This window comes from Oncorhynchus clarkii, chromosome 14 (genome assembly GCF_045791955.1).
Source record: "Oncorhynchus clarkii lewisi isolate Uvic-CL-2024 chromosome 14, UVic_Ocla_1.0, whole genome shotgun sequence".
NCBI lineage: Eukaryota > Metazoa > Chordata > Actinopteri > Salmoniformes > Salmonidae > Oncorhynchus > Oncorhynchus clarkii.
Genome location: NC_092160.1, coordinates 16,718,053 through 16,744,498, shown reverse-complemented (window position 1 = coordinate 16,744,498; position 26,446 = coordinate 16,718,053). Strand labels below are relative to the sequence as shown.

The 26,446-nt window shown below is 41.4% G+C and overlaps 1 protein-coding gene across 1 annotated transcript; it reads right to left on the bottom strand.

Annotated features, from left to right (window-relative positions):
• Positions 1–388: 388 nt before the first annotated feature.
• On the bottom strand, positions 389–26,003 carry LOC139366352 (ELOVL fatty acid elongase 6). The gene is made up of 4 exons (XM_071103734.1): positions 25,738–26,003; positions 5,301–5,432; positions 4,838–4,989; positions 389–2,046 (listed from the first exon to the last, which is right to left on the bottom strand). The coding sequence occupies exons 1-4, from the start codon at positions 25,818–25,820 to the stop codon at positions 1,583–1,585; spliced, it is 831 nt and encodes a 276-aa protein (XP_070959835.1). The 5' UTR covers positions 25,821–26,003; the 3' UTR covers positions 389–1,582.
• Between the last annotated feature and the right edge of the window lie 443 nt (positions 26,004–26,446).

Below are 26,446 nucleotides of genomic sequence, written 5' to 3'. Positions count from 1 at the left end.
CCATTTAAATTGAAAACAATCCCAGTAAGGTACTTAATTGTTACCCAGAAATGATGCGATATGAGGATAAAAACGGCTGCAATGGACCTTTAAGATGTTATGCAAAATAGATGAGGTGCAAAAGCTCTCTTTCTCACACTCTCATACACATGCAGCTCTCACACACATGTGCATGCACACACACACCTTCTCTGCATGCTGTGAATAAACCCCAATGAAATACAAGCTGCTAAGGGCTGAGGCATGATTTCCCCTTGATTTGTACTCTTCACTTTTACTGACATACAACTAAACCACAATGACTAATTGATATGGAGTAAATGGTATATGTGATGGCAATGCCAAGACAGTCGTTGCAGAGATTAAAATAAGCAGACATGACACTGTAGGCATAATGACGCTCCTTGTTTGCACTCTTGGTTCTTTAGCGACAATGACTTACATTGATACAGTGTGAATGCACAATAACATGACAGACACCATTAAAAGATACAGGTTACTTAAAGTTATAACATTGAATTTTGACAATTGCATGTTTTTTTTTTAACATAAATATGTTTTAAATTCAATACACTTCAATGTCCACTGGTCTTGAGGCATTTTTCCGTTACCGTTTCTTTCATTAAAGTCTTTGGAAATGTATAGCGTCTCGCTTTCAAATGTGGTCTGCGACTTTGTGAGGTCATTACTGGCAGGTGAACAGATCACTGTCAGACTCCGTTTCCCATCATGCCACACATTGAATCAGTGTGGTCACAAGATTCATTTTCTCCAATGGGCCTTCAGATCAGATGTTTGTATGTAACTAAGCAACCTTCCCCTTTGATGCCTTTTGGCATTGTTTAAGCCCATATCTGACCTTTATCAAGATCTTTATCAAGATGATATGCATATAATATGAAAAAATTGAGGGAAACCTAAAACCTGAGAAAATATTGTGTTGCAATGATGGGTACAGAAGTTACAGTGTCATTCGCTCCATCGGCACACAAAAGTCACACAAAAGTCTACCTCTCACACACTCCCAGTGTCTAAAACGATTCAACAAAAAACAGAAAAGCAAAGGACAATGAAGAAATGACAAAAAACACCTAGATGGTTTCAATCGTACATTTAAGTCCCCGCATTCTTCATAAGTACCAATAGATTTCCTATTTATCAAGTAACACCTTTTCAAGTAGATGTACTTCCTTTATCAGGTAAAAAATTAACTGTCCCATTAATATGGAGAATCAAGTGGGAGCCAAAGAAACATCAGATAAAGGACACACTGACTGTTTATCGCCTTGGTAGGTAGTGCTTCCTTCCTCAGTGCAGCTCTCTTGAGATGGCACCTCCGTCAAAGTGAAGGATTTTACATCTGCGCGTTAGTAGTATGCTCAAGCACAAATAGACAGCAGTCCCACCTTTTGTTCCCTCGTGTTCTACCCCCCCCTCCCCAACCTCCCTCTTTCATTCCTCCACCCATCCGTCAAATCATTCATCCATCCATTTGCCGATAATTCTCCCCATCTCCTCAGTCCTTGGTCCTCGCGTTTCGTGTCCATCAGTCTCCCTTCTATCTTTCCCTCTCAAATCGCGTCTACTGGGCCTTCCTGGCGGCTGCGGCAGCGGCTTCTGCTCTAGCTGCGGCGGCCTTCTTGGTCTTGTCAATGTAGGCCTCGTGGAAGAACTGGCAGAAGAGCACAAAGTAGCTGAGGTACATAAGCGAGGACCACACAATGTTCTGCACGTGAGACGGGCACTCCTGACCCTGCTGCATCCACGAGTACACCAGGTAGTTCACCACGCAGCCAACCAGCATCTGGGTGATCTGCGTGAGTGTGATGAACATGGCGAATTTCCTTGAGACCTTGAAGCCAGCCGCCCTCAGGGCGTAGTAAGAGTACATGACGGAGTGGACGAGGTAGTTCATGGTCATGAACCAGCCGCCGCCAGCCACCATGTCCTTGTAGGAGTACCAGGAGTAGAGCAGAACAGTGATGTGATGGTACCAGTGGAGGAAGATGAGCTTCTGCTTCCGCAGCACGATGAACAGGGTGTCACCTGCATGGTGGGTGTGGAGAGAGAGAGCAAGAGAGAGAGAGCATGTCAGTTACAAATGGAAAGGAACCAAAGCGCACACCTTTACATAGCAAGTCATCAATTTCAGGTAACACTTATTTCTAGCATTAAGTGCTATTTAAGCGTCATCTTCTAATACCCTCATGTTCTTGGTAAATCAATGTTAAAAGATCATGATGGCAACATTTAGGAGCGATAAGACAAAGCAAGGACCCGAATAAATATTTTCAATGCTCATGTTTAATCAAATTTAATCACAGATAAATGCACTGTGGGTTCTCAGCATTGTTATGCTGTAGGTGTCAACATACAATAACAATATGTGTGAGCAGAGCAGTCTCCAGGGTGTATCTGTTTTAAAGCAGAGCAGTCTCCAGGGCGTATCTGTTCTAAAGCAGAGCAGTCTCCAGGGTATATCTGTTTTAAAGCAGAGCAGTCTCCAGGGTGTATCTGTTTTAAAGCAGAGCAGTCTCCAGGGTGTATCTGTTTTGAAGCAGAGCAGTCTCCAGGGTGTATCTGTTTTAAAGCAGAGCAGTCTCCAGGGTATATCTGTTTAAAAGCAGAGCAGTCTCCAGGGTGTGTCTGTTTTAAAGCAGAGCAGTCTCCAGGGTGTATCTGTTTTAAAGCAGAGCAGTCTCCAGGGTGTATCTGTTCTAAAGCAGAGCAGTCTCCAGGGTGTATCTGTTTTAAAGCAGAGCAGTCTCCAGGGTGTATCTGTTTTAAAGCAGAGCAGTCTCCAGGGTGTATCTGTTTAAAAGCAGAGCAGTCTCCAGGGTGTATCTGTTTAAAAGCAGAGCAGTCTCCAGGGTGTATCTGTTTTGAAGCAGAGCAGTCTCCAGGGTGTATCTGTTTAAAAGCAGAGCAGTCTCCGGGGTGTATCTGTTCTAAAGCAGAGCAGTCTCCAGGGTGTATCTGTTTTGAAGCAGAGCAGTCTCCAGGGTGTATCTGTTTAAAAGCAGAGCAGTCTCCAGGGTGTATCTGTTTTAAAGCAGAGCAGTCTCCAGGGTATATCTGTTCTAAAGCAGAGCAGTCTCCAGTGTGTATCTGTTTTAAAGCAGAGCAGTCTTCAGGGTGTATCTGTTTTAAAGCAGAGCAGTCTCCAGGGTGTATCTGTTTTAAAGCAGAGCAGTCTCCAGGGTGTTTCTGTTTAAAAGTTTGCAGTTGTAAATGAGAACTTGTTCTCAACTGGCCTACCTTGTTAAATAAAGGTGAAATATATTTGTTTCGTTGTAAAATAGAGCAGTCTCCAGGGTGTATCTGTTTAAAAGCTTTGGGAACATTTTTCAGCTTTGCTCTGTGAAATGGGGCCCACAGAGTACACTTACATCTGACGTCTCAGCTACAGGTTATACAGGAAAACCACCTAACATATAAATGCAATGCATTCAAGGTGACCTTACCTCTTATCATACCATACCTGACTAATTGGTGAATCCACTGCTCGACAGTGGAACACCACCAGAGAATTCAGTCTGTGTGTGAGAGTGCGTTTGTACAGCATCATTCTCTCTATCAGTCTTTCTCTCTAACTCACTCTCTCTCTATCTCTCTCTAAAATCTCTCTCTCTCTCTCTCTCGCTCTCTCTCTCTCTAACTCTCTCTCTCCCATATGTCTCTGTGACAAAGATCAGTGTCTGGGCCAGCAGGTCTGTACTCCACCCCCCAACCAGAGAGCCAGAGCCAGGCAAGGGGTAGGGGCTTCTATCCCCCTCCCTGTGCCCCTGAGAGGGGGCTCCTGCTCTGGGCATCGTACTCAGAACTGACAGGGTGTGGAGCCCCAGTGACGGCAGGACTGGGCAATAACAAAAGGGCCAAACAGGCAGAAAATGGATTCCCAGACACAAAAAGGCCAGACTCTGGGTACGAGGGAAAGGTCACTAAAACTAGGACCGGTTGGGGTGAGATGACACGCATGTCTCTGACGTCATTGGAGGACAGAAAAGACAGATTCATGCCTAAAGATCTGTGTGCCGATCCTTTCAGCCAACGGGAGCAGTGATATTTCATGGGTATTATCTCAACATACTATATGGCCAATGCCACAGTCTCATAAACCTTTCTAACCACAATGGACACTATGGACAGAAAATAGCACATGTAAAACATATTGATATATTATAGATAAGGATAGTAGTAGTAGCAGCAGTAGTAGTAGTAATAATAGTCGTAATAGTAGTAGTAGCAGTAGTAGCAGTATTAGTAGTAGTAGTAGTAGTAGTAATAATAGTCGTAATAGTAGTAGTAGCAGTAGTAGCAGCAGTAGTAGCAGTAGTAGCTGTGTTAGTAGTTGTAGTAATAGTAGCAGTGTTAGTAGTAGAAGTAGTAGCAGCAGTAGTCGTAGTAGTAGTAGCAGCAGTAGTAGTAGTAGCAGCAGTAGAAGCAGTAGTAGTAGCAGCAGCAGCAGCAGCAGTAGCAGCAGCAGTAGTAGCAGTAGTAGCAGTAGTAGCTGTGTTAGTAGTAGTAGTAGTAGCAGTGTTAATAGTAGTAGTTGCAGTAGTAGTAGTAGCAGCAGCAGCAGTAGTAGTAGTAATAGTAGTAGCAGCAGCAGCATTAGTAATAGTAGTAGTAGTAGCTGTGTTAGTAAAAGTAGCAGTAGCAGTGTTAATAGTAGTAGTTGCAGTAGTAGTAGTAGCAGCAGCAGCAGTAGTAGTAGTAGTAGCAGCAGCAGCATTAGTAATAGTAGTAGTAGCAGCAGCAGTAGTAGCAGCAGCAGCAGTAGTAGTAGTAGTAGCATCAGCAGTAGCAGTAGTAGAAATAATAACAGTCAACTTACCCAATTCTGGTGCTTTACTGAGCACAAAGGCGTAGGCCCAAAACTTGCTGACAGGCCCGTTGTAGAAGCTCTGATCACACACTGACTGCTTGAGCCCTTTAGTCATCAGAATGTATGTCATGTAGCTTCCAGTGCGAACAGCACCAAATATACTGGACAAGAAAGAAAGAGAAAGAGAAGGAAAGAGAGAGAGAGTGAGAGAGAGAGAATGGTGTAAGTGAAGCCCCAGGACTCTGGTATACATTCAAGCCCCGGGACTCTGGTATAAAGTCTCTCTCCAGTCTCTCCTGCCACAGCAAAGTTTGTGCAGCATTGTTGTTTGGCTGTGTCATTCTGAAAAGTGGCAGCATGACTTCTTTATTCCAAACTACCCTGACTGTTCCTTTAAGAGGAACCTAAGGCCACAAGATGCTTACAGTATGTGCATTGACTGGACCAGTGTTGTAAATGTCTGCCCTCTTACCTGAACACGGCGAGGGTGAGGGACCATAACACCAGCGGTTTCCTCAGATTAAATTTCTCCCTCTGTTTCATTACATGACGGCCGCCTAGAATGCAGGCAGCATAGAGGGCTGAGAAGAGGAAGGACTTCTTCCTGTAAAGGAAGGATGGAGTTTGGTGAACATAATCAGCACTTACAAGCGTAAAATAGTGTAAGAACAGATGGCCTAAAATATACAGTATAAAGTACACAGTATAAAATATACAGCAGCGCAACATTAGATCACTTTTGGGGTAATACGAAAGCTTCTGACAAACTTTGATTTTGGAGCAGACTACTCCATTACTTCCACACTGATCACCAGCTGATACACCGCCTGGCCAGTTGAGCTACATACTGAAGTGCTCAGCATTATCATCTGAGGGGTTGGATGCTGAGAGGCCCAAAATAAAGTGACGTTTCAAAGTTTTTGTTTGGTCCCAGTGGGCTCAGAACGAGACTTGAGGTCTAATCAATCAAATTTGGGTTGCTGATGACGCAGCTTATGCAATACATTACTATATATAACAAAGTGATGTTAACTATAAACCAAGAGGTACCCAGAATTTGGGCTCCCATATGTTATAACCCAAACCCTAAAGATAACTCCCCTTTTCCATTCTGCAACCTCAGCTTCATATGGTGACAACGGCACTATTTCTTGCTCTTTTCAGCTGACTAGGTGGGTCTACAAGAACTTAAAACCAAGAGGTGCTTTTTTTTTAACGTTGCTTCCCTGTGAAAAATGAAGAGAGGCAAAAAGAGAGCTTATTTAGGGTGATGATGATATATTGAGGAAGAAAATGTGGTTTGTCATTATGCTTGAGTTTTTTAACTCTATGATAGCATAGAGTTTGCCTCTCAGCCTCTGCCATTCCCTTTGGCCAGATTGGAGTTGTCTTTTCATTTGTCATCGCAATGCAGCAATATTACCTAAAATCCCATTCATACCTCTACCTACTTTGCCCTGGCCATCCTTATAAAACTGTTTAAGACCTAATTCTCAGAAGCAATATAGGGCTAAGCAAGATCATGCCCCATTTCTTGTCAAGGCACTTCACCCCACATAACCCCTATCATCTTTCCCTGAACCAGAGGTACCTAGCATATTGGAAGTAGGGAAGTTTACATTTGGGTACTATATCTGATTCTGGTTAGATCTACTGAAAAAAATACGCAACATGCAACAATATCAACGATTTACCTCAGTTACAGTTCATATAAGGAAATCAGTCAATTGAAATAAATTAATTAGGCCCTAATCTATGGATTTCACATGACTGGGCAGGGACGTAGCCCTGGGTTGGCCTGGGAGGGCATAGACCCAACCTCTGGGGAGCCAGGCCCACCCACTGGGGAGCCAGGCCCAGCCAATCAGAAAAAAAAATTCCCCACAAAAGAGCATTATTACAGACAGAAACACTGCTCAGTTTCATCATCTGTCCTGGTGGCTGGTCTCAGACAATCCCGCAGGTAAAGAAGCCGGATGTGGAGGTCCTGGGCTGACGTGGTTACACGTGGTCTGCGGTTATGAGGCCGGTTGGATGTATTTCCAAATTCTCTAAAATGACGTCGGAGGCGGCTTATGGTAGAGAAATTAACATTAAAATATTACGTAACAGCTCTGGTAGACATTCCTGTGGTCAGTATGCCAATTGCAAGCTCCCTCAAAACTTGAGACATCTGTGGCATTGTGTTGTGTGACAAAACTGCACATTTTAGCATGGCCTTTAATTGTCCCCAGCACAAGGTGTAATGATCATGCTGTTTAATAAGCTTCTTGATATGCCACACCTTTGAGGTAGATGGATTATCTTGGCAAAGGAGAAATGCTAATATGGACGTAAACAAATTTGTGCACAGAATTTGCGAGAAATAAGCTTTTTGTGGGTATGGAAACTTTCTGGGATATTTTATTTTAGCTCATGAGACATGTGACCAACACTTTACATGTTGCGTTTATATTTTTGCTCCGAATATTTTCCTTGAAGAAACGGAAGAAATCTTCAAAAAAGGGTCTGCAAACAAAGTAAATCTAACATTATAGAAAAGTTATAAATCCTAACTTCCTATAGGGAAACTCACTAGCTTGTGTTGACCAGAACTAACACTTCTGAACAACCTCACCAAGAACAATATCCTGAAAGAACATTACTGTTGTTGACAACGAGTATCCCCTTTGTGCAAAATGCAAATAATCAAACAGCTAGTGTGTTTGCTTGCAGGCTTGATAACTGATTGAACAAAGGACAAAGCAGTGCAGTGAAAATCCAAAGAAGCTGCTGTCACACAATGATAGCACAGTTCAGAGCGCAGAATGACATCTTTGTTCCAAAGAAAATAAACAAGGGTGAAGAATGGAGAGAGTCAGAGTAAGCACCTTATAGTGAGGCAGAGCGAATTCCAGACGAGCAACAAGCCCACATTCCTCAGACAGTCTTCACAGCCAAAAAGGTTAAAGGTCACAATGATAAACAGATTCCTCAGAACAGTACAGTTAAAGCTTCAGAGATGTAGATACTAGGAAGTAGAGGACCAAGTACTTTACAAGCGGTCCTATTCAGCACAGTTCCCAGAAACTATGATGAATGCTCAACCAGGTCAGCACAGTAAAACTTGGTTTTGTTCAGCTTGGTTTGTCTCAGTAGTGTGTAAAGCCCTACAGAGTACAGTCTGAATGAGGTACAATAACATGGACCAAAACCCACTAAGGTCAGAGAAAACCTGGGGCATGGTCAAAGTTGACAAATGGGTTCGAGGGCTGTCTCTCTCCTTGCTCAATTGGGCCAGCTGTAGCTAAGCAATGCCTCCAGGAATGGGAATTAATTTGAGACGTCAGTGTGAATTCACATCATGCCTCCGTGCCTCATAGTACCTGCATGTGGCAAGAGCATTCACGTCGGAGCTTCAGTTAGGGGCTGGGGGCTGAAAGTGTCTCTTGCTGCCTCGCTATACGTAGGTCTAGGGGTCAGAGGTCATCACCTAGATGCTGATCTATGGTCAGTTTTGCATATTAAAGATTGACTGCCTTTAAAAAGCAATGAAACCCTTTGAAAACGGCCTATGTGGCATCAATATGAGTCAAAAACAGTTATTCTAGTGTCGAAACAGAAAAACAAACGAGCGAATCGGCGAGTTGAGTGGCTCTTTAATAGTTACGGTCATGATTGGCGGAGTATAAATTAATCCTAGATCTGTGCCTCTAAGCGACTTTTAAAAGAGAAGCTCTGTCAGGGAGGGTTATAGTCAGAGATATGCAATCGTCTCTGAATGACGGCATCAGGGATGGTGGACTAATCCAAGAGATTAATCTTCACCTGAAACAAGATTTATACACAGCACTTCAATCAACTCCAAGACATTAGACTCTTGGCACTGGACTCATTTCTTCACATCTGATTTATTTGTTCTTTACTCCCATCCAACAATAATGAACCACAAAGTGACCTGAGACAGGATATATTTAGATGACAACTCAGTTTGGAGTCAGAAACCCCAGCACTGAGTGTCTGCTAAAATGTAAATGCAATGCTATTTGGAAAACCCTAACAGGAAACTCTACACTATGAATGCTGTTCCTGACTAATTACGATGGCACTATGTATCAGTGGATGGAGTACTACTGTTGCAAGTACAGTTGAGCAATCAGAAGAGACTTCTAACACTGTGCACTTTCTGAAACCTTACATTATTCTTCCAGCTGAGATTTGTTCAAAATACCTTTACAATTCAACTCAGCTTCAAAGGCAGTTTAAAGCACAGCCTAACAGTGATTCCAAATGAATAATAACTGTGAAAATAGTAAACGTCACATACAGCAAAGGTCGAACATTGAGTGGGGACATATTTGGGACATATTTACTGACGTTTTCCTATGCTTTAAAATGGAGTTGTGTTTTCTTTTTCTTCATTATTATATTGTACCTCTCACATCCCTGAGAGCTATCCAACAGAGCTGCAGACTGCTCCATTTTGCCAGTCATCATCAGCATTCATGGAGAGCAAGCCACCTCCCATGCATTCCCTTATCACTGAGTGAGGCTTGCTGGGCGGTGGCCGAGTCTGTACCAGAGCCTTTGCTGGAGCTAAGCAAACATTAGGGGCTGATCTAATGCGTTCTGATAGAGCAAGCAAAGCAGTGGCGGCCTTCCGGGGGATCTCATTCCCTCCTATGTCTGCACAATGTATCAGGTCATCCTGCCAAACAGAGCTAGCTAGTGGCTTGAACCTTAAATATTATATTTAATATGGAGGTCACAGAACTAATGACTGAGCCTGGTTATAATCATAATGTAGGATTGCACAATATTGTACCTGTGTGCATTTACTTTTGGAATAATATGTCCCCTGGTTTAGGGCTTGTTTGAAAAATCATTGCAATAGGTATCTCGCTCTGTAAATATTTAACAGTGTAAGTGGCCTATTTCAGAGAGAGATTAGATAGGGAATGTGTGGACAGATCTCTAAACAAATCTTACCTGAAGGCATAAATCACACCTGATCATGAAATTGGACCATGGCAGGAACTATTTGACTCAACTTTTCTAATGCAAAAGGAGTCTTTCAATACTGATGGCTAGATCTGCATGCACCTTCTAATGGTTGGGCTAACCTAGTGTTAGCAGTTCACAATAACTAGGCTAGTCACACTTGTGGCCATTTCCCTTCCCCTAGCTGTTTTGGTCAAAGCTGCTGGCTAACCTGATGTGTAACTTGGATCTGTATTAGCTGGAGCAGGAGATTTCACTCCTTACGTAACACTGACTATAAGGATGAGTGTGTGTGTGTTCGGTCTGAAAGCTGCCTTCACAGTAAAGCAACTCAGTTCAGGGTGAATGGCCTTGTCCTTTGGCTTGCTTTAGTTGTTTGTAGGTTGCACAGTAGCAGTGGAATCAGTTGTGGCGTCAAGGCATACCCTTGAAGTACACCAAACTTTCGGTTCTGTAACAAAGTGCTACATAAGGCCAAGATATAAATAGGCCCTGGATATAACAGATTAGACAGTCCGGTAAGAACCACCCTGATGCCCGATGTCCACCAGATGCATATGCGTTTTGTTTTGCTGGATGTCTATCCCGCATTTTCCGTGTTTGATGCACACATGCTTCTCTTTTCAACTCGCTAAAAGCTAGCTAGTTGGAGTCTGAACAGAACTCACCGCCGCCTAGTACGGCACCCCCAATGTAGAGCTGCAGACGGCTCCATTGACAATTAATGACTTCCGCCGGGAATGCAAAGAGTTTGATGCATCTGGTGGCCTTGAGGCGGGAGTCGAATTCAGTGGTGAACAGAGAACTATAAATCTAGAACTGGACATACAGTAAGAAACATAATTGTTACATCATACAAAGCCTAACACAAAAAAGTGTTACCTCTGGCGCTAGTGTTATGATACAGTTTAAAACATTTACGCCAGTGTATTCAATGGGAAGAATGAGTTTGATAATGATACATTAAAATGTGCACTGTTAGTTACACTGCCTATTTCAGTTGAGCTGATAATAACTGTACAACTAGGCAAATTATTTTGTTTGGCTCTGGCAGATAATCGTTTCAGCTTGTTAAGGGATTAAAGTGTAATGGTGAGTGGCTGGTTTATTTATAGTAGGAAGAGAATGAAAGCTTTAGAAGGTTTGAATGAGACTTATTGCATTTTGCCAAGTGTAGATCATTAGCGAATACAAAGATGCAAGGTGAGCAGTGCAAATTAGATGTATTTTTGACCTCATGGCCACTTGAGCAAATGCAAAAACACATTTCATTTGATACACTGGCAGGTTGAAAATGAATATCTGCCTCTGCAAAAGCTGTTTGATGAAATACAATGGAATGACTGCTCTTTCCTCTGTCTGCATCCTGACTCTCAGCTGACACTTTGACAAGATGGCAAAGTCACCCCACATCTCCCTCTCTGTATCCTCCATCCAGATGTACTGCTGGGTGACAACATCAAGCCAGAGGTAGGCTCTGGGTCGATGCAGTCAGCAGCAATCACCATCATCGCATCCTATCTTTCTGGGAAAAGCAGCATGTAAAACATCCCTCCCAGTAGTCGATACCATAACTCATTGGGGACCAGCTAGCTGGCCTAACCTTTGCGAAAGGAACATTCTAACCTTTGTCAGAAAGTCACAATCAGTGACAATGTAGTATTAGCTACTGAGGGGAGAGTAAGGTTCCTTAGAAAGTTGGAATGTGATGGCAAGATAATACTGGGTATTGTCCAAAGACTAACCCTAGGAACTGCTGTAGGTCTGAAACAATTGGATAGATAAGCAATGTGCGTTGCAGTTCTTGACAGAAACCGGTGCGCCTGGTACCTACTTCCATACCCGGTTCAAAGGCACTTAAATATTTTGTCTTGCCCATTCACCCTCTGAATGGCACACATACACAATCCATGTCTCAACTGTCTCAAGGCCTAAAAATCCTTCTTTAACCCGTCTCTTCCCCTTTATCTACATTGATTGAAGTGAATTTAACAAGTGACATCTATCTATAAGGGATCATAGCTTTCACCTGGATTCACCTGGTCTGTCAATGTCATGGAAAGAGTGGGTGTTCTTAATGTTTTGTATTCTCATTGTATGTCCATGCGGTAAGCTAACATGGTATCTATCTCATCACGTTTTGTAGAGGTCTACAGCTCTTCCTTCAGAATTGCATGAAACAACTGATCCTACAATGACATGCAGTCGCCCAAGAGGATGATTGATTGGAAGTCCACTGAGGGTTTCAATGACTGAATACACTACACAACCTGAGCAACCATCACTGACTCTGGAGCAATGGTGAAGTTTGTGGGGGGGATTGACTGGGAATGACTCAGCAGGTAAATTGAATATATGTGTACTTCAGTGTCAGGCAGCCACAGTGTGTCGGACATTAAGACCAGCCAGCTGTACTGTAAGTAGACAACATTATGTACTGATCTGTGTGTTGTTTGGTTTCTTGCTGGCACAGAGCTATACACAACTACATATGAGGACACCGAGGACCGGACCTCTGAATTTTTTTATAATTTGAATTTTTTTAAATAATAAAAAAATATATCTTTGTACACAATCATAAAAAAAATCTAGATCAACATCTAAATATTGCTCCCAGCGTCAATCAGCTCAGAACGCTTATATTCTTGATCTGACTAAGTTCGAGCTGCGCCTGCCTCTTTGCGAATGAGTGGATAGTGGTGTGTTTGTTATGTTCGCCTGCTTCCCCTGGATTTACCTTTAGCAGCACATTCACCACTCTCTCAAATGGCTAACTCCACCCTCTCGTGGCACAGGCCGAGGGCCATAGACATGAAATGAACTACCCTAGCACCCTACCCTAGTTCAAGCAAGCAACCAGAGAAGTTTCTGACAGTGTATTTGCGAGATGCCGAACAAAATGCAATTTTAAAACCGTCCTGCGACTCCTGCCGTGTCTATAGACTTCCTCCAAACAAACAAAAACCGTCTCTCGGAGAACAAGTGCTGCACAACTGGTAAATAGTCGCTTATAGATGTGGCAGTCCGTCAGGTGGCTAGCTTCCGGCAGAAACTTATATTGCAGTAACATTGAAGGGCTCCGGCTATGTATTAGCCAGCTAGGATGAAGTAAGAAGCTAACATTAAACGGAGTCTACCTCAACAGGAGTAAAAAAAGAGACTACTAAGTTCTCATAATACCTGGCGAGGCTGAGGCTGAGGCAGGCTGCAATGCATTCAGGAGGAAGCAGAGGAGACATAGAGCGAGAGGAAGCAAGTAGAGAGAGAGAGAGAGAGAGAGAGAGGTTATTACAGTGGTTCCTAAACTTGGGGTCAGGGCCCCATGTACTAATCTGCAGGGGCAGTATTGAGTAGCTTTGATGAAAGGTGCCCAGAGTAAACCGCCTGCTCCTCAGTCCCAGTTGCTAAGATATGCATATTATAATTAGCATTGGATAGAAAACACTCTGAAGTTTCTAAAACGGTTTGAATGATGTCTGTGAGTATAACAGAACTCATATGGCAGGAAAAAACCTGAGAAGAAATCCAAACAGGAAGTGGAAAATCTGAGGTTGGTTGATTTTCAACCCAGCCCCTATTGAATACACAGTGGGATATGGATCAAGTTGCACTTCCTAGGGCTTCCACTAGATGTCCACCGTCTTTAGAAACTTGAATGAGTCTTCTACTGTGTTGTGGAGCCGGATGGAAGCTGTTTGAGTCAGTTGTCTGGCAGAGAGCCAGGTCCTGGTCACGTGAATTTTACATGATAGCGACCTGCATTCCATGGCTTCTCTACAGACATCGGAATTCTCCAGTTGGAAGGTTATTGAAGATTTATGATAACAACATCCTAAAGATTGATTATATTGATTCTACAAGTTTCTTCGACCTGTAATATAACTTTTTGAAGTTTTCGTCCGACGTTCGGATGGACCTGCACGAGCGTTTTGATTTGTGTACTAAATGCGCTAACAAAAGTAGCTACTTGGACATAAATAATGGACATTATCGAACAAATCAAGCATTTATTGTGGAACCGCTATTCCTGGGAGTGCATTCTGATGAAGATCATCAAAGGTAAGGGAATATTTATATTGTTATTTCTGATTTCTGTTGACTCCAACATGGCGGATTATTTTATTTTATTTCTGAGCGCCGTCTCAGATTATTGCATGGTTTGCTTTTTCCGTAAAGTGTTTTTGAAATCTGACACAGCGGTTGCATTAAGGAGAGGTATATCTCTATTTCCATGTCTAAGAATTGTATTTTCATCGACATATATAATGAGTATTTCTGTAAAATGATGTGGCTCTCTGCAATATCACCGGATGTTTTTGGAACTAGTGAACGTAACACGCCAATGTATACTGAGATTTTTTTAAATATGAACTTTATCAAACAAAACATACATGTATTGGGTAACATGAAGTCCTATGAGTGTCATCTGATGAAGATCATCAAAGGTTAGTGATTAATTTAATCTCTATTTGTGCTTTTTGTGACTCCTCTCTTTGGCTGGAAAAATGGCTGGGTATTTCTGTGAGTTGGTGGTGACCTAACATAATCGTTTGTGGTGCTTTCGCTGTAAAGCCTATTTAAAATCGGACACTGTGGTGGGATTAACAACAAGAATGCCTTTAAAATGGTATAAGATGCATGTATGTTTGAGAAATTTTAATTATGAGAGTTCTGTTGTTTTGAATTTGGCGCCATGCACTTTCACTGGCTGTTGTCATATCATCCCGTTAACGGGATTGCAGCCCCAAGAAGTTTTAAAAGTTAGGACATTTTTTTTTACATTTAACTCAACATTAAATTACTTCGCCAATCATGCGTTGCGGATAGAGCAGCTTGCGATGGAGAAGGCAAGCTATAGATCAGTGAGATGTTTACATGCATGACAGAAAGACAAGAGGCAGCTGAAATTTTGCGGGTGGGGAGAGAGCGAGTGAGGGTGGAGGAGGAGGCTTGGCTGGAAGCACTGGGCATCTTGTTATGACATGCATCATTTGAATTTGGCCCACAGCATTATACCTACGGAGGAGCGGCTTCTATGGAGGAACTTTGAATGTCTTTCAACTTAAGAGTTGACTTAACGTTGGACCAGAGATAGCTAGCTAACAAACAAGCTTGTGAGGTCAGAGCAGCACCTAAATTAAAAACCCGTCTTACATTTTTGTAGTCAATAAATCCAATGTCAACTGTGATAACTATGTATCCCTAACCAGTAGCAGTGCATGGTTAAAATCACGGGGGGAGGCAAGCCCCAAAAAAAATCATATTAGAACCTGTGTTGTGAAAATTGTGTTGTTTGCTCTATAACCTGTTAGTTCATATGCCTTGCCACTGTGATATATAGGACGAAGGCTGAGACAATAAGAAGACAACGTGGCAGAACAAATTAAACCACACCTTTGTTCACAATACTGGAGAGCAACCACTGTCCAGTGAAGTCCGCAAAGCATATTGCATGTAACAAACAGTTACATGACCTATAGCATGGGCAAGCAAGCTAATGTATCCGACATTTTCGGACCACTAAATAGCTTTTAAAATAGAACCACGGAGAGTTACAGCAAGTCGCAAAGAAAACAGGAGCTGCCTCCACTATTCCAGCACCATTTCCACATTTCAACATCATCAAATCACCTATGCTTAGTCTCATACAGTGACAACTAAAATATACCAAAAACTATTTAGTCCAATCAACATAAGCTAACTATGATGTGGCTGTCCATTGTTCTGATTTGTGTCTGTGTGTGTGTGTGTGTGTGTGTGTGTGTGTGTGTGTGTGTGTGTGTGTGTGTGTGTGTGTGTGTGTGTGTGTGTGTGTGTGTGTGTGTGTGTGTGTGTGTGTGTGCGCATCCGTGAAAATAGAAAAAAACATGTTGTCTCACCCTACAGGTAGAGAAACGCCAATGCCATCCTTCTCTCTTTCGTGTTGCCTAAAAGGTCTATGGCTGTCATACAGTACACAATTTTATTTTTTGTTGTCCTAGGCTACCTGGATAAAAATGCGTTAGCTAGTTACATATTGAAAGGCTGGTCATGGCTCACATCAACACCATTATCCCAGAAACCCTAGACCCACTCCAATTCGCATACCACCCCAACAGATTCTCGGATGACACAATCTCTATTGCACTCCACACTGCCCTTTCCCACCTGGACAATAGGAACACCTACGTGAGAATGCTGTTCATTGACTACAGCTCAGCATTCAACACCATAGTGCCCTCAAAGCTCATCACTAAGCTAAGGACCCTGGGATTAAACACCTCCCACTTCAACTAGATCCTGGACTTCCTGACGGACCGCCCCCAGGTGGTAAGGGTAGGCAACAACACAACATGGGAGCCCCTTAGGGGTGCGTGGTTAGGCCTTCCTGTACTCCCTGTTCACCCCCGACTGTGTGGCCAAGCATGACATTAAGCTTGCAGACGACACAACGGTGGTAGGCCTGATCACCGACAACGATGAGACCTGGCAGTGTGGTGCCAGGACAACAACCTCTCCCTCAACGTGATCAAAACAAAGGAGATGATTGTGGACTAAAGGAAAAGGAGGGCCGAGCACACCCCCATTCTCATCGCCGGGTCTGTGGTGGAGCAGGTTTAGAGCAGTCCACATCACCAACAAACTATCATGGTCCAAACACACCAAGACAGTTGTGAGGCAGACAGGACAACGCCTATTTATCCTCAGGAGACTGAAAAGATTTGGCATGGGTCCTGAGATCTTCAAAAAGTTCTACAGCTGCACCATCGAGAGGATGTGGCATCTGGTGGCATCAGAGGAAGCCCTTAAAAATTGCCAAAGACTCATGCCACCCACACTCAAGTCATAGACTGTTCTCTCTGCTACCGCACGGCAAGCGGTACCGTAGAGCCAAGTCTAGGTCCAAATGGCTTCTTAACAGTTTCTACCCCAAGACATAAGAATGCTAATCAAATGGCTACTTGGACTATTTGCATTGACCCCCTCCTATTTATTCATTTCTTACGCTGCTGCGACTCGCTGCTAATTATTGATGCATAGTCACTTTACCCCTACCTATACGTACAGTTGAAGTCGTACGTTTACATACACCTTAGCTAAATACATTTACACTCAGTTTTTCACAATTCCTGACATTTAATCTGAGTAAAAATTCCCTGTCTTAGATCAGTTAGGATCACCACTTTATTTTAAGAATGTGAAATGTCAGAATAATAGTAGAGAATGATCTATTTCAGCTTTTATTTATTTCTTCACATTCCCAGTGGGTCAGACGTTTACATACACTCAATTAGTATTTGGTCGCATTGCCTTTAAATTGTTTAACTTGGGTCAAACGTTTTGGGTAGCCTTCCACAAGCTTCCCACAATAAGTTGGGTGAATTTTGGCCCATTCCTCCTGACAGAGCTGGTGTAGCTGAGTCAGGTTTGTAGGCCTCCTTGCTCGCACACGTTTTTTCAGTTCTGCCCACACATTTTCTATATGATTGAGGTCAGAGCTTTGTGATGGCCACTCCAATACCTTGACTTTGTTGTCCTTAAGCCATTTTGCCACAACTTTGGAAGTATGCTTGGGGTCATTGTCCATTTGGAAGACCCAAGCTTTAACTTCCTGACTGATATCTTGAGATGTTGCTTCAATATATCCACATAATTTTCCTGCCTCATGATGCCATCTATTTTGTGAAGTGCACCAGTCCCTGCTGCAGCAAAGCACCCCCACAACATGATGCTGCCACATGCGTGCTTCACGGTTGGGATGGTGTTCTTCGGCTTGCAAGCCTCCCCCTTTTTCCTCCAAACATAACGATTGTCATTATGGCCAAACAGTTATATTTTTGTTTCATCAGACCAGAGGACATGATTTGCACTTTTCACACCAAAGTACGTTCATCTCTAGGAGACAGAACGTGTCTCCTTCCTGAGCGGTATGGCGGCTGCGTGGTCCCATGGTGTTTATACATGCGTACTATTGCTTGTACAGATGAACGTGGTACCTTCAGGTGTTTGGAAATTTATCCCAAGGATGAACCAGACTTGTGGAGGCCTACAATTTGTTTTCTGAGGTTTTGGCTGATTTCTTTTGATTTTCCCATGATGTCAATCAAAGAGGCATTGAGTTTGAAGGTAGGCCTTAAAATACATCCACAGGTTCACATCCAATTGACTCGAATGATGTCAATTAGCCTATCAGAAACTTCTAAAGCCATGACATAATTTTCTGGAATTTTCCGAGCTGTATATAGGCACAGTCAACTTAGTCTATGTAAACGTCTGATCCACTGGAATTGTCATACAGTGAATTATAAGTGAAATAATCTGTCTGTAAACAATTGTTGGAAAAATTACTTGTGTCATGCACAAAGTTGATGTCCTAACCAACTTTCCACAAATTTCTTGTTAACAAACTATAGTTTTGGCGTGGTTGAAAAACACATTTTAATGACTCCAACCTAAGTGTATGTAAACTTCCGACTTCAACTGTAGATATTACTTCAATTACCTTGACTAACCTGACTAACCTGTACTCCCGCACATTAGCTCGGTAACGGTACCTCGTTATTGTTACTTTGTTTTTACTTTTGTTTATTTAGTAAATATTTTCTTAACTCTTATTTTTCTTAAAACTGCATTGTTGGTTAAGGGCTGGTAAGTAAGATTTTCACGGTAAGGTCTACACTTGTTGTATTAGGCATATGTGATAAATTAAATGTAATTTGATTTGATTTGAACTTCCATCCTCTCAGTCCAGAGGCACAATGTATGAATTTATGGTTAGATCAGAATCACCGTTATAATCACTGGCCAGAACGGAGAATTAAGTCCAAATCCCTATCTCCATCCATGGCTAATTTAGGAAAGGGATAATTCAAGCTAGCTAGCTAGCCACCGGAGGACAATACATCGAGATGCAAAAAATCAAGTTGTTTCTGCCAATTACATATTTCACGCAATGTGATGTGATAGGAGTGAAGCCAAGCACTTTTTTTCATCTTTTGTGGGACTGGGAAAAAAATGCCCAGAACTAAAATAATGTTATTAACGGGTTTAAAATAATGGTTCTGTTCCAGAACAGTATACTGTAGATCACTTTCATTCCCGGTTCTGATTCTGTTCCTTTAAAAATTGTGTTCTTTTTCAGTTTTCGGTTCTGTTACCTGAACCAGTTCCAACCTCTAGAAGAAGGTGCTCTGGTGCTATAGGGTTTGAGCCCGGAGGGAATGTGATAGTTAATAACGCTATGCTAAGCAAAAACAGTCCCTTGGTTTTTTTTTCTCTCTCTCACTGGGCAATGTCTCATCAGGTTTATACTTAAGACCACACAGAGAACAAACAGCGTCCTCTATATAAACATAAAAATATTGAGACATTTGAATGTACAATTATTTTCAGTTATAGCCACATCTTGCATTCTATTGCCACTGAACGGTGATCTCAAAGTGATCTTGTGAATGAATCTGTTTAATGTCAAACCATCATCAAAATGTCACAGTGCCACTTTGTTGACTAACTCCAAAAGAACAAGTGTCTGTTGCCAAAATGCTGTATGTTCCCAGGACTGAGATTCTTTGTTTTATTCAACATCATTTGTCAATGTAAGTCAAAGTAAACTGTTGTTTTAAGGTTGAAATTTTAACCACAGAATTATGTCATCATGGTAACCAAATTTCAACATAGACAATACGTAAAATGTGTACCTTTATTAAAACAACATCAGATCATTTATATCCACTATCAGAAAAAAAATTATAGGCTGGGCAACACCTACTGTCGAATTAATCTATCTACAGCTACCATTTGGTCACTCATCCAGGGTTTTAACCAAGCCCTGTCCTGCTTAGTTATGATATTTGTCACTATTACAATGTGCTATTATAAGAATGTTTGTTGAGAGATCTCCTCTTAAAAACTAAATAGATTCACTGTTGTTATCCAAGTTATTCCAAAGGGTAGGTTTATCAGAGCAAATGAAATGGGACAATACCTTATCACTCATATATCATAAATTATACTATTTTAGGTCATCAACAGCTATTGTTCCAATTCAACCCAGAATTCAACTAAAATTGACAATACAATAGGTCTAGGGATTTAAGCTCTGGTTGGCTTCAAACCTCAAAATGTGGCCATGTGTTACTCATTTTAAGGTTGAATGTTACTTACTGTTATTTACTGTATAACATTGATACGTTGGATTCACGTCTCCATCTCAATTAAAAATCTAAGTAAAAGAATCGGACTAAATCAAATCAAATTTGATTTAAAGTGCATTTAACTTTTGATTTGATCATATTCTTTAACTTTGATTGTTGGTTGAGATGGAGACGTGAATCCAACATATCAATTATTAATTTGTAGAAAAACTGGAATTAAAGACAGACTAAGTCAGTGGCACAGATGGAACTATCCAAGCAGAAAATAAATCCCCTGTAAAATGATGATATTTGGTTGTGTTGACAACCAAACATAATTCAATATTACTTTTGAAATCACTCCTAAAATACAATAAATAGCCTATTAACTTGTCCACAAGTTAAAGGGATACTTTGGGACTTTGACAATGAGGGCATTTATCTACTTCCCCAGAGTCAGATGAACTAGTGGATATCATTTTTGTCTCTAGCATCCTAGTAAATATCCACAGACTTCCTAATGCTAGTTAGCATTGATGCGCAAAACTACCTCTAACCTCCTTCATAATGGACACAGACATAAAAATGGTATCCTTTAGTTCATCTGACTCTGGGGAAGTATATACAGTGCCTTAGGGAAAGTATTCAGACCCCTTCCCCTTTTCTACATTTTGTTATGTTACAGCCTTATTCTAAAATGGATTAAATAAAACATTGACATCAATCTAGCACAATACCCCATAATGACAAAGCTAAAACAGGTTTTTCGAAATGTTTGCAAATGTATTAAACATTAAAAACAGAAATACCTTTTTTACATAAGTATTCAGACCCTTTGCTATGAGACTTGAAATTTAGCTCAGGTGCATCCTGTTTCTATTGATCATCCTTTGAGTGTTTTTACAACTTGATTGGAGTCCACCTGTGGTAAATTCAATTGATTGGACATGATTTGGAAAGGCACAGAACCTTCCAGGAGAACAACCATCTCAGCAGCACTCCACCAATCAGGCCTTTATGTTAGCGTGGCCAGACGGAAGCCACTCCTCAGTAAAAGGCAAATGACAGATCGCTTGGAGTTTGCCAAAAGGCACCTAAAGGACTCTCAGATAATGAGAAACAAGATTCTCTGGTCTGATGAAACCAAGATTGAACTCTTTGGCCTGAATAGCCAAGTGTCACATCTGGAGGAAACCTGGCACCATTTCTACGTTGAAGCATGGAGGTGGCAGCATCCTGCTGTGGGGATGTTTTTCAGAGGCAGGGACTGGGAGACTAGCCAGGATCCAGGGAAAGATGAACAGAGCAAAGTACAGAGAGATCCTTGATGAAAACCTGTTCCAGAGTGTTCAGGACCTCAGACTGGGTGGAATGTTCACCTTCCAGCAGGACAACGACCTTAAGTACACAGCCAAGACAACAAAGGAGTGGCTTCGGGACAAGTCTCAGAATGTTCTTGAGTGGCCCAGCCAGAGCCTGGACTTGAATGCGATCGAACATTACTGGAGAGACCTGAAAATAGCTGTGCAGTGACGCTCCCCATCCAACCTGACAGAGCTTGAGAGGATCTGCAGATAAGAATGGAAGAAAATCCCCAAATACAGGTGTGTCAAGCTTGTAACGTCATACCCAAGAATCAATCAAATGTATTTATAAAGCCCTGTTAACATCAGCCGATGTCACAAGGTGCTGTACAGAAACCCAGCCTAAAACCCCAAACAGCAAGCAACGCAGATGTAGAAGAAGACTTGATTCTGTAATTGCTGCCAGATGCTTCAACAAAGTACTGAGTAAAGGGTCTGAATACTTACATAAATGTGATATTTCAGTTTTATATTTTTTATAAATTTGCAAAAAAATCTAAATCCCTGTTTTTGCTTTGTCATTATCAGGAATTGCGTGTAGATTGATGAGGAAAAAAACAAATTCAATCAATTTTAAAATAAGGCTGTAATGTAACAAAATGTGGAAAAAGTCAAGGGGTCTGAATACTTTCCGAATGCACTGTAAATGGCCTCATTACCAAAATTCAAAAGAATCCCTTTAACAAATTATATGTTGAGTGGAAAAATATATGGCAGCTAGACTGTATGGTCTTCAGAGATAGATGGGAGGGGTTGAGCTTAGCTGACGGGTGGGACTAAAAACAAACAAAATATAACTAATGTAAAATATACTGTCCGTGAAATGTGTGTAGTCTGTATAAGCTGGAAGTGAAAGCATAAGTATTGTTGTCCCATTAGTTTACTCCAATTAGGGGAGGTGTGGTCGGGTTAGGGGAAAATAATAAAGGGTTTTTCTTCATTTTTACTATTTTCTACATTGTAGAATAATAGTGAAGACATCAAAACTATGACATAACACATATGGAATGATGTAGTAACCCCAAAAGTGTTAAACCAATCCAATTATATTTTATATTTGAGATTCTTCAAAGTAGCCACCCTTTGCCTTAATGACAACTTTGCACACTTGGCATTCTCTCAACCAATAACATTGATAGAAGCCACAATCTATTTACAATATTAAAGCTGATCTACACCCCCCCCCCCCCCCCCCCCCCCCCCCACCCAAATAAAAACAAAATAGAAGAAAATAAATTATAACTCAACCACAAATACAAGTTAAAGAATAGGATGGTCTAGTGGCTCAGATGGAACTAAGCAAGCAGTAGATACATCTCCTTTAAATGTTGATATTTGGTTGCATTGTCAACAAATACAATTAAATACTACTTTTGTAATACAGAAAATAGCCTTAAATTAATGAAAGTAACATTCAACCTTAAAATGAGAAACACATCCATGGCCACATTGAGGTTACTGTAACTATAAAGGTATTCTTATGTAATCATATAAAGTGTGCATGTTCAAGATAGTGTGCATAGGTCATCGCAGATCTGCGGAGATATTCACAATTGCTGCAATGATTTGCTCAGAATCTTGAACGCTATTGATCACTTGCACCATGTACTTTTAATGTAATCTCATCTGCAACACAGGTCATGTGGTTGTGCTATTAGATGAACAGTGATATCACAATTTGTTGTGTAAATAAACAAAATATCTGAAATTGTATTCCCATTTGAGTGATTGTAATCTCATTGATCAACATCGCAACCAAATATTACCCAATTATCCACCTTGAAATGACATGGTGTGCCCAGTGGGAGATTTTATAAATTCACTGAGTTTCAACCAAAAACATTTGTCCTGAGGGGGAGGGTATTTGCAGGAGCTAATGGCAAGTGAGGGTAGTTTAATTAGCAATTATGTGAGGGTAGCTATATGCTGTTTTTCAAGTTAAGCACACTGCACACTGCCCCCTGAAGCCGAAGCAGTGATTTGAAGATCAGATGCCATTTCCAGACATGCTGAGTCAACCATGACATTTTTCTCCCGTTTGGATTTAACACCCCAATAGCAAAGAGCAAGCCTTGTTATAACAACGAGACAAGGTTTGCGTAAGCTTGATTCTTTGCAGTCGTTCCCAAAAGAGCTTATCATCTGTCCTCACTTTCCCCAGGGGTTTTGTCCTCGCTGGACTAAGGTGCACTTCCTCTGAGTTTGTTAGTACTGGCAGCTACAGAGGCCGTCCCTGCAACTATTTCATCACACAGTAGTCAATAGACTGCAGCAGCCTACCATTAAAACTTTCCTCTATTTCCCATTGGTATTTGGTAGGCCTCAACATACAGTAGCCCATTCAAGAAATGTGATGAGAGAGAGAGGGAGGTCACCTGCATAGTGAGAACACATGCTTCAATTACAATGCTGTAGAGTTTGAAAGTGTTGTTTTGATTAGTACATGCATCAGAAAGTGCCATTATGGTATTTTGTTTCATTGAATAGGGCCCCAACAGTTAAAGGCAGTTGAAATGTGCCAGAAAATCACCCATGAAGCAATGCATTGTTATTGTATCTGTACGGCAGAGAAAGAAACAGGTTGGTTAGCATTCAATTATGATTTTTCACTTTAGGAGTTTAGGCTGAAGGGCTGCACCTATTTACAACTAAGTTGACTACTCTATAACATATCTCTCAAAACATGTAACATGTTCATACACCTATTGTGTAATGTCAATTTGGGTGAATATGACTAACCACTCGTGAATTTGTGCAGTAGTTATTTCCTCTCAGAACCATGCGGTATGGTCTTGTCAGAGCAGACATCCCTGCTGCAGTGCAAACGCTGCCCAGAAGAGTGGGCACAGATCATGAGCTGCGATGTGATTGGCTAGCACTCTGTCAGCAGACATCATAAGATAATTTCTATTGGTCCGTTGGTAGCACCAACTTATGGGCAGCTCCTGCACAATGTTTCCACACGCTTGATTCTGAAAAGGAACACATTGGACTTCTGTAAAATGTTCCTTTTTAAAGAATGTTTAATTGCAACATAAATGTTTCTACTATTACAAATTAACACACTTCTTTTTGCTATTTCCTAGTTCTGTAGCCTACCAATAAACCAGCATGTGGCATTAGTGTAGGCTGCTGTTGCATTACAAATGAGATTTTTACCTGTCTATGGAAGGTTTTTCAACAGGTATAAATACTTTAATCATTATTTAAGTCAGTTAATAACCAATGCATAAGTGGTGACTTCCCATAGGCTATTACAATGGTAAACACAGGAGACTAATTAGACACTGATGGTCATGGATAACAGTCAACTATAAAAATGATTTTAAAAAACATAATGGTGATTTATTTCCTAGACACTTACAGGTATTAGTAGGGTGTGATTGCAGATGGAGCATAACCTGAGCATAACCTGATTATGGCCGTGCTCATCACCTGCATCATCCGGCATCAATAGGCATTACCAAGACAAGTTTTGTTAGTTTTCTATTTATTCAGTCTGTGGTGGATATATAATGGTCTTACCCTGTCTTTGGTGAGCATATGTCTATGTTAAGGGTTTGGCCAGAACACGAACATATAGCCTATCCAGGCAGTGATGTTATTTTGAGTGTTTGCCTATAATTTGGTCATATTTTCTTAAGGAATGTGTTTGTAATGGTTAGCACCTTAGACTTATAGGCTAGGAAGGTTATTGCCACAGGCACTGGTGCGCTTTGTGTCAATGAATGAACACGTTTGTTTAGTTATTCTGTCTGTTTGGCCAGAGAAACGAGACTACAGACTCCAAACCGGTATTGTGCGTATTGTAGGTCTAAATGTAATCAGTTTTTGGAGCGCAACGGACTAGACAAAATAGTATGCTGATAAACGAAAGATCTACCTCTGTCAACTCTCGGCATGTGGGATTTATTTCATTCATAGCGTACCGGTTGTAATACAGGGCTATTGGGCAGCGGTAAATGTAAGAGGACGGAATTATCTGGTCAGCAGACAGATAACAGTAGCGCCGCATCACCTTGAATACCTGGAATCTGATGCCTAAAAATAAACATTCTACATCCGCAAATCACTGAAAGTCATATCAGAAGGCAAGGAAATTGTAACGAGATGTAGCCTAATAATAGAGTGATAGGTTCAGTTGGTAGGCTATTCACCAATAGGCACTTTCTTGATTCATTGTAACTAATTCACAGCCAGGCCTGCATATGTTGTGAATAGGGTAGGCTACTGTGTGCGGATGATCCTCTAGCTGCTTTATGAGAAATATGTTATTATAGGAAAGCAGACCACAACATAAGCTATTTGCAAGCTTAACGTTAGCAGCATCCAGAATATGCTATTCTTATTCATTAATTTCCTGTTTCTATTAATACGAGTATGAGGAAATTGTGTCACATATACACAAACAATCCTCCCCACATCAATATGATATTTCATAGACTATATCTACCAGTTTTCTTGCATCCATCGTATGGCTTCGTCCTCGTTGAACTGTCTCTCAAATTCGTACTCTTGTAGCGCTAACACCGACATGTTCACTGTGCGCTTTCCTGTAAACGGATACAAAGTTATATTCTGATTAGGTGTTATATTTAACTGGTTTCCTCTTTATCTCTCTATCTCATCTACACTCCTTGTCTTGCATCGCTCTTGCCACTGCCAAAAACTATCAAACTGAACGCGAACGTCCGACTATATGACAGCTCGATCCGGCATAGGCCCTCTCCACCAAGGAGGTGGATTCACGGTCCTAAAGCCTGAGTTGCCGAGTTTATTTTGCAAGTAGATTGTCACTGTGATGCCTCGTTCACGTTAACCATAGGAACCCCGTTAAATTGCGCAGGATGTCATTCATTTAAATGGTGACGTCCACAACAAAGTGGAATCGCAACGCCCCGGTGCCGTTGAAGGCTCTGCGGCGAGAAGGACGGCGCACACTTAATTTTTCCAAACTTTGCATCATCTTCAGTCCAGTCAGAGTCCGTGGAAGAACAGGAAGTGACCAACCACAGAAAAATATGAAAATGTGTAGTTTTTGGTGATGGCTTTATGGGATAGCTAGCAACTTGTAAACAATTACCCATTCGTATAGAGTACTAACGTTAGGGGGTAACTATCCCGTTGGGTAGCCCGTTTGGGTAGTTACCAAATACGTTCTC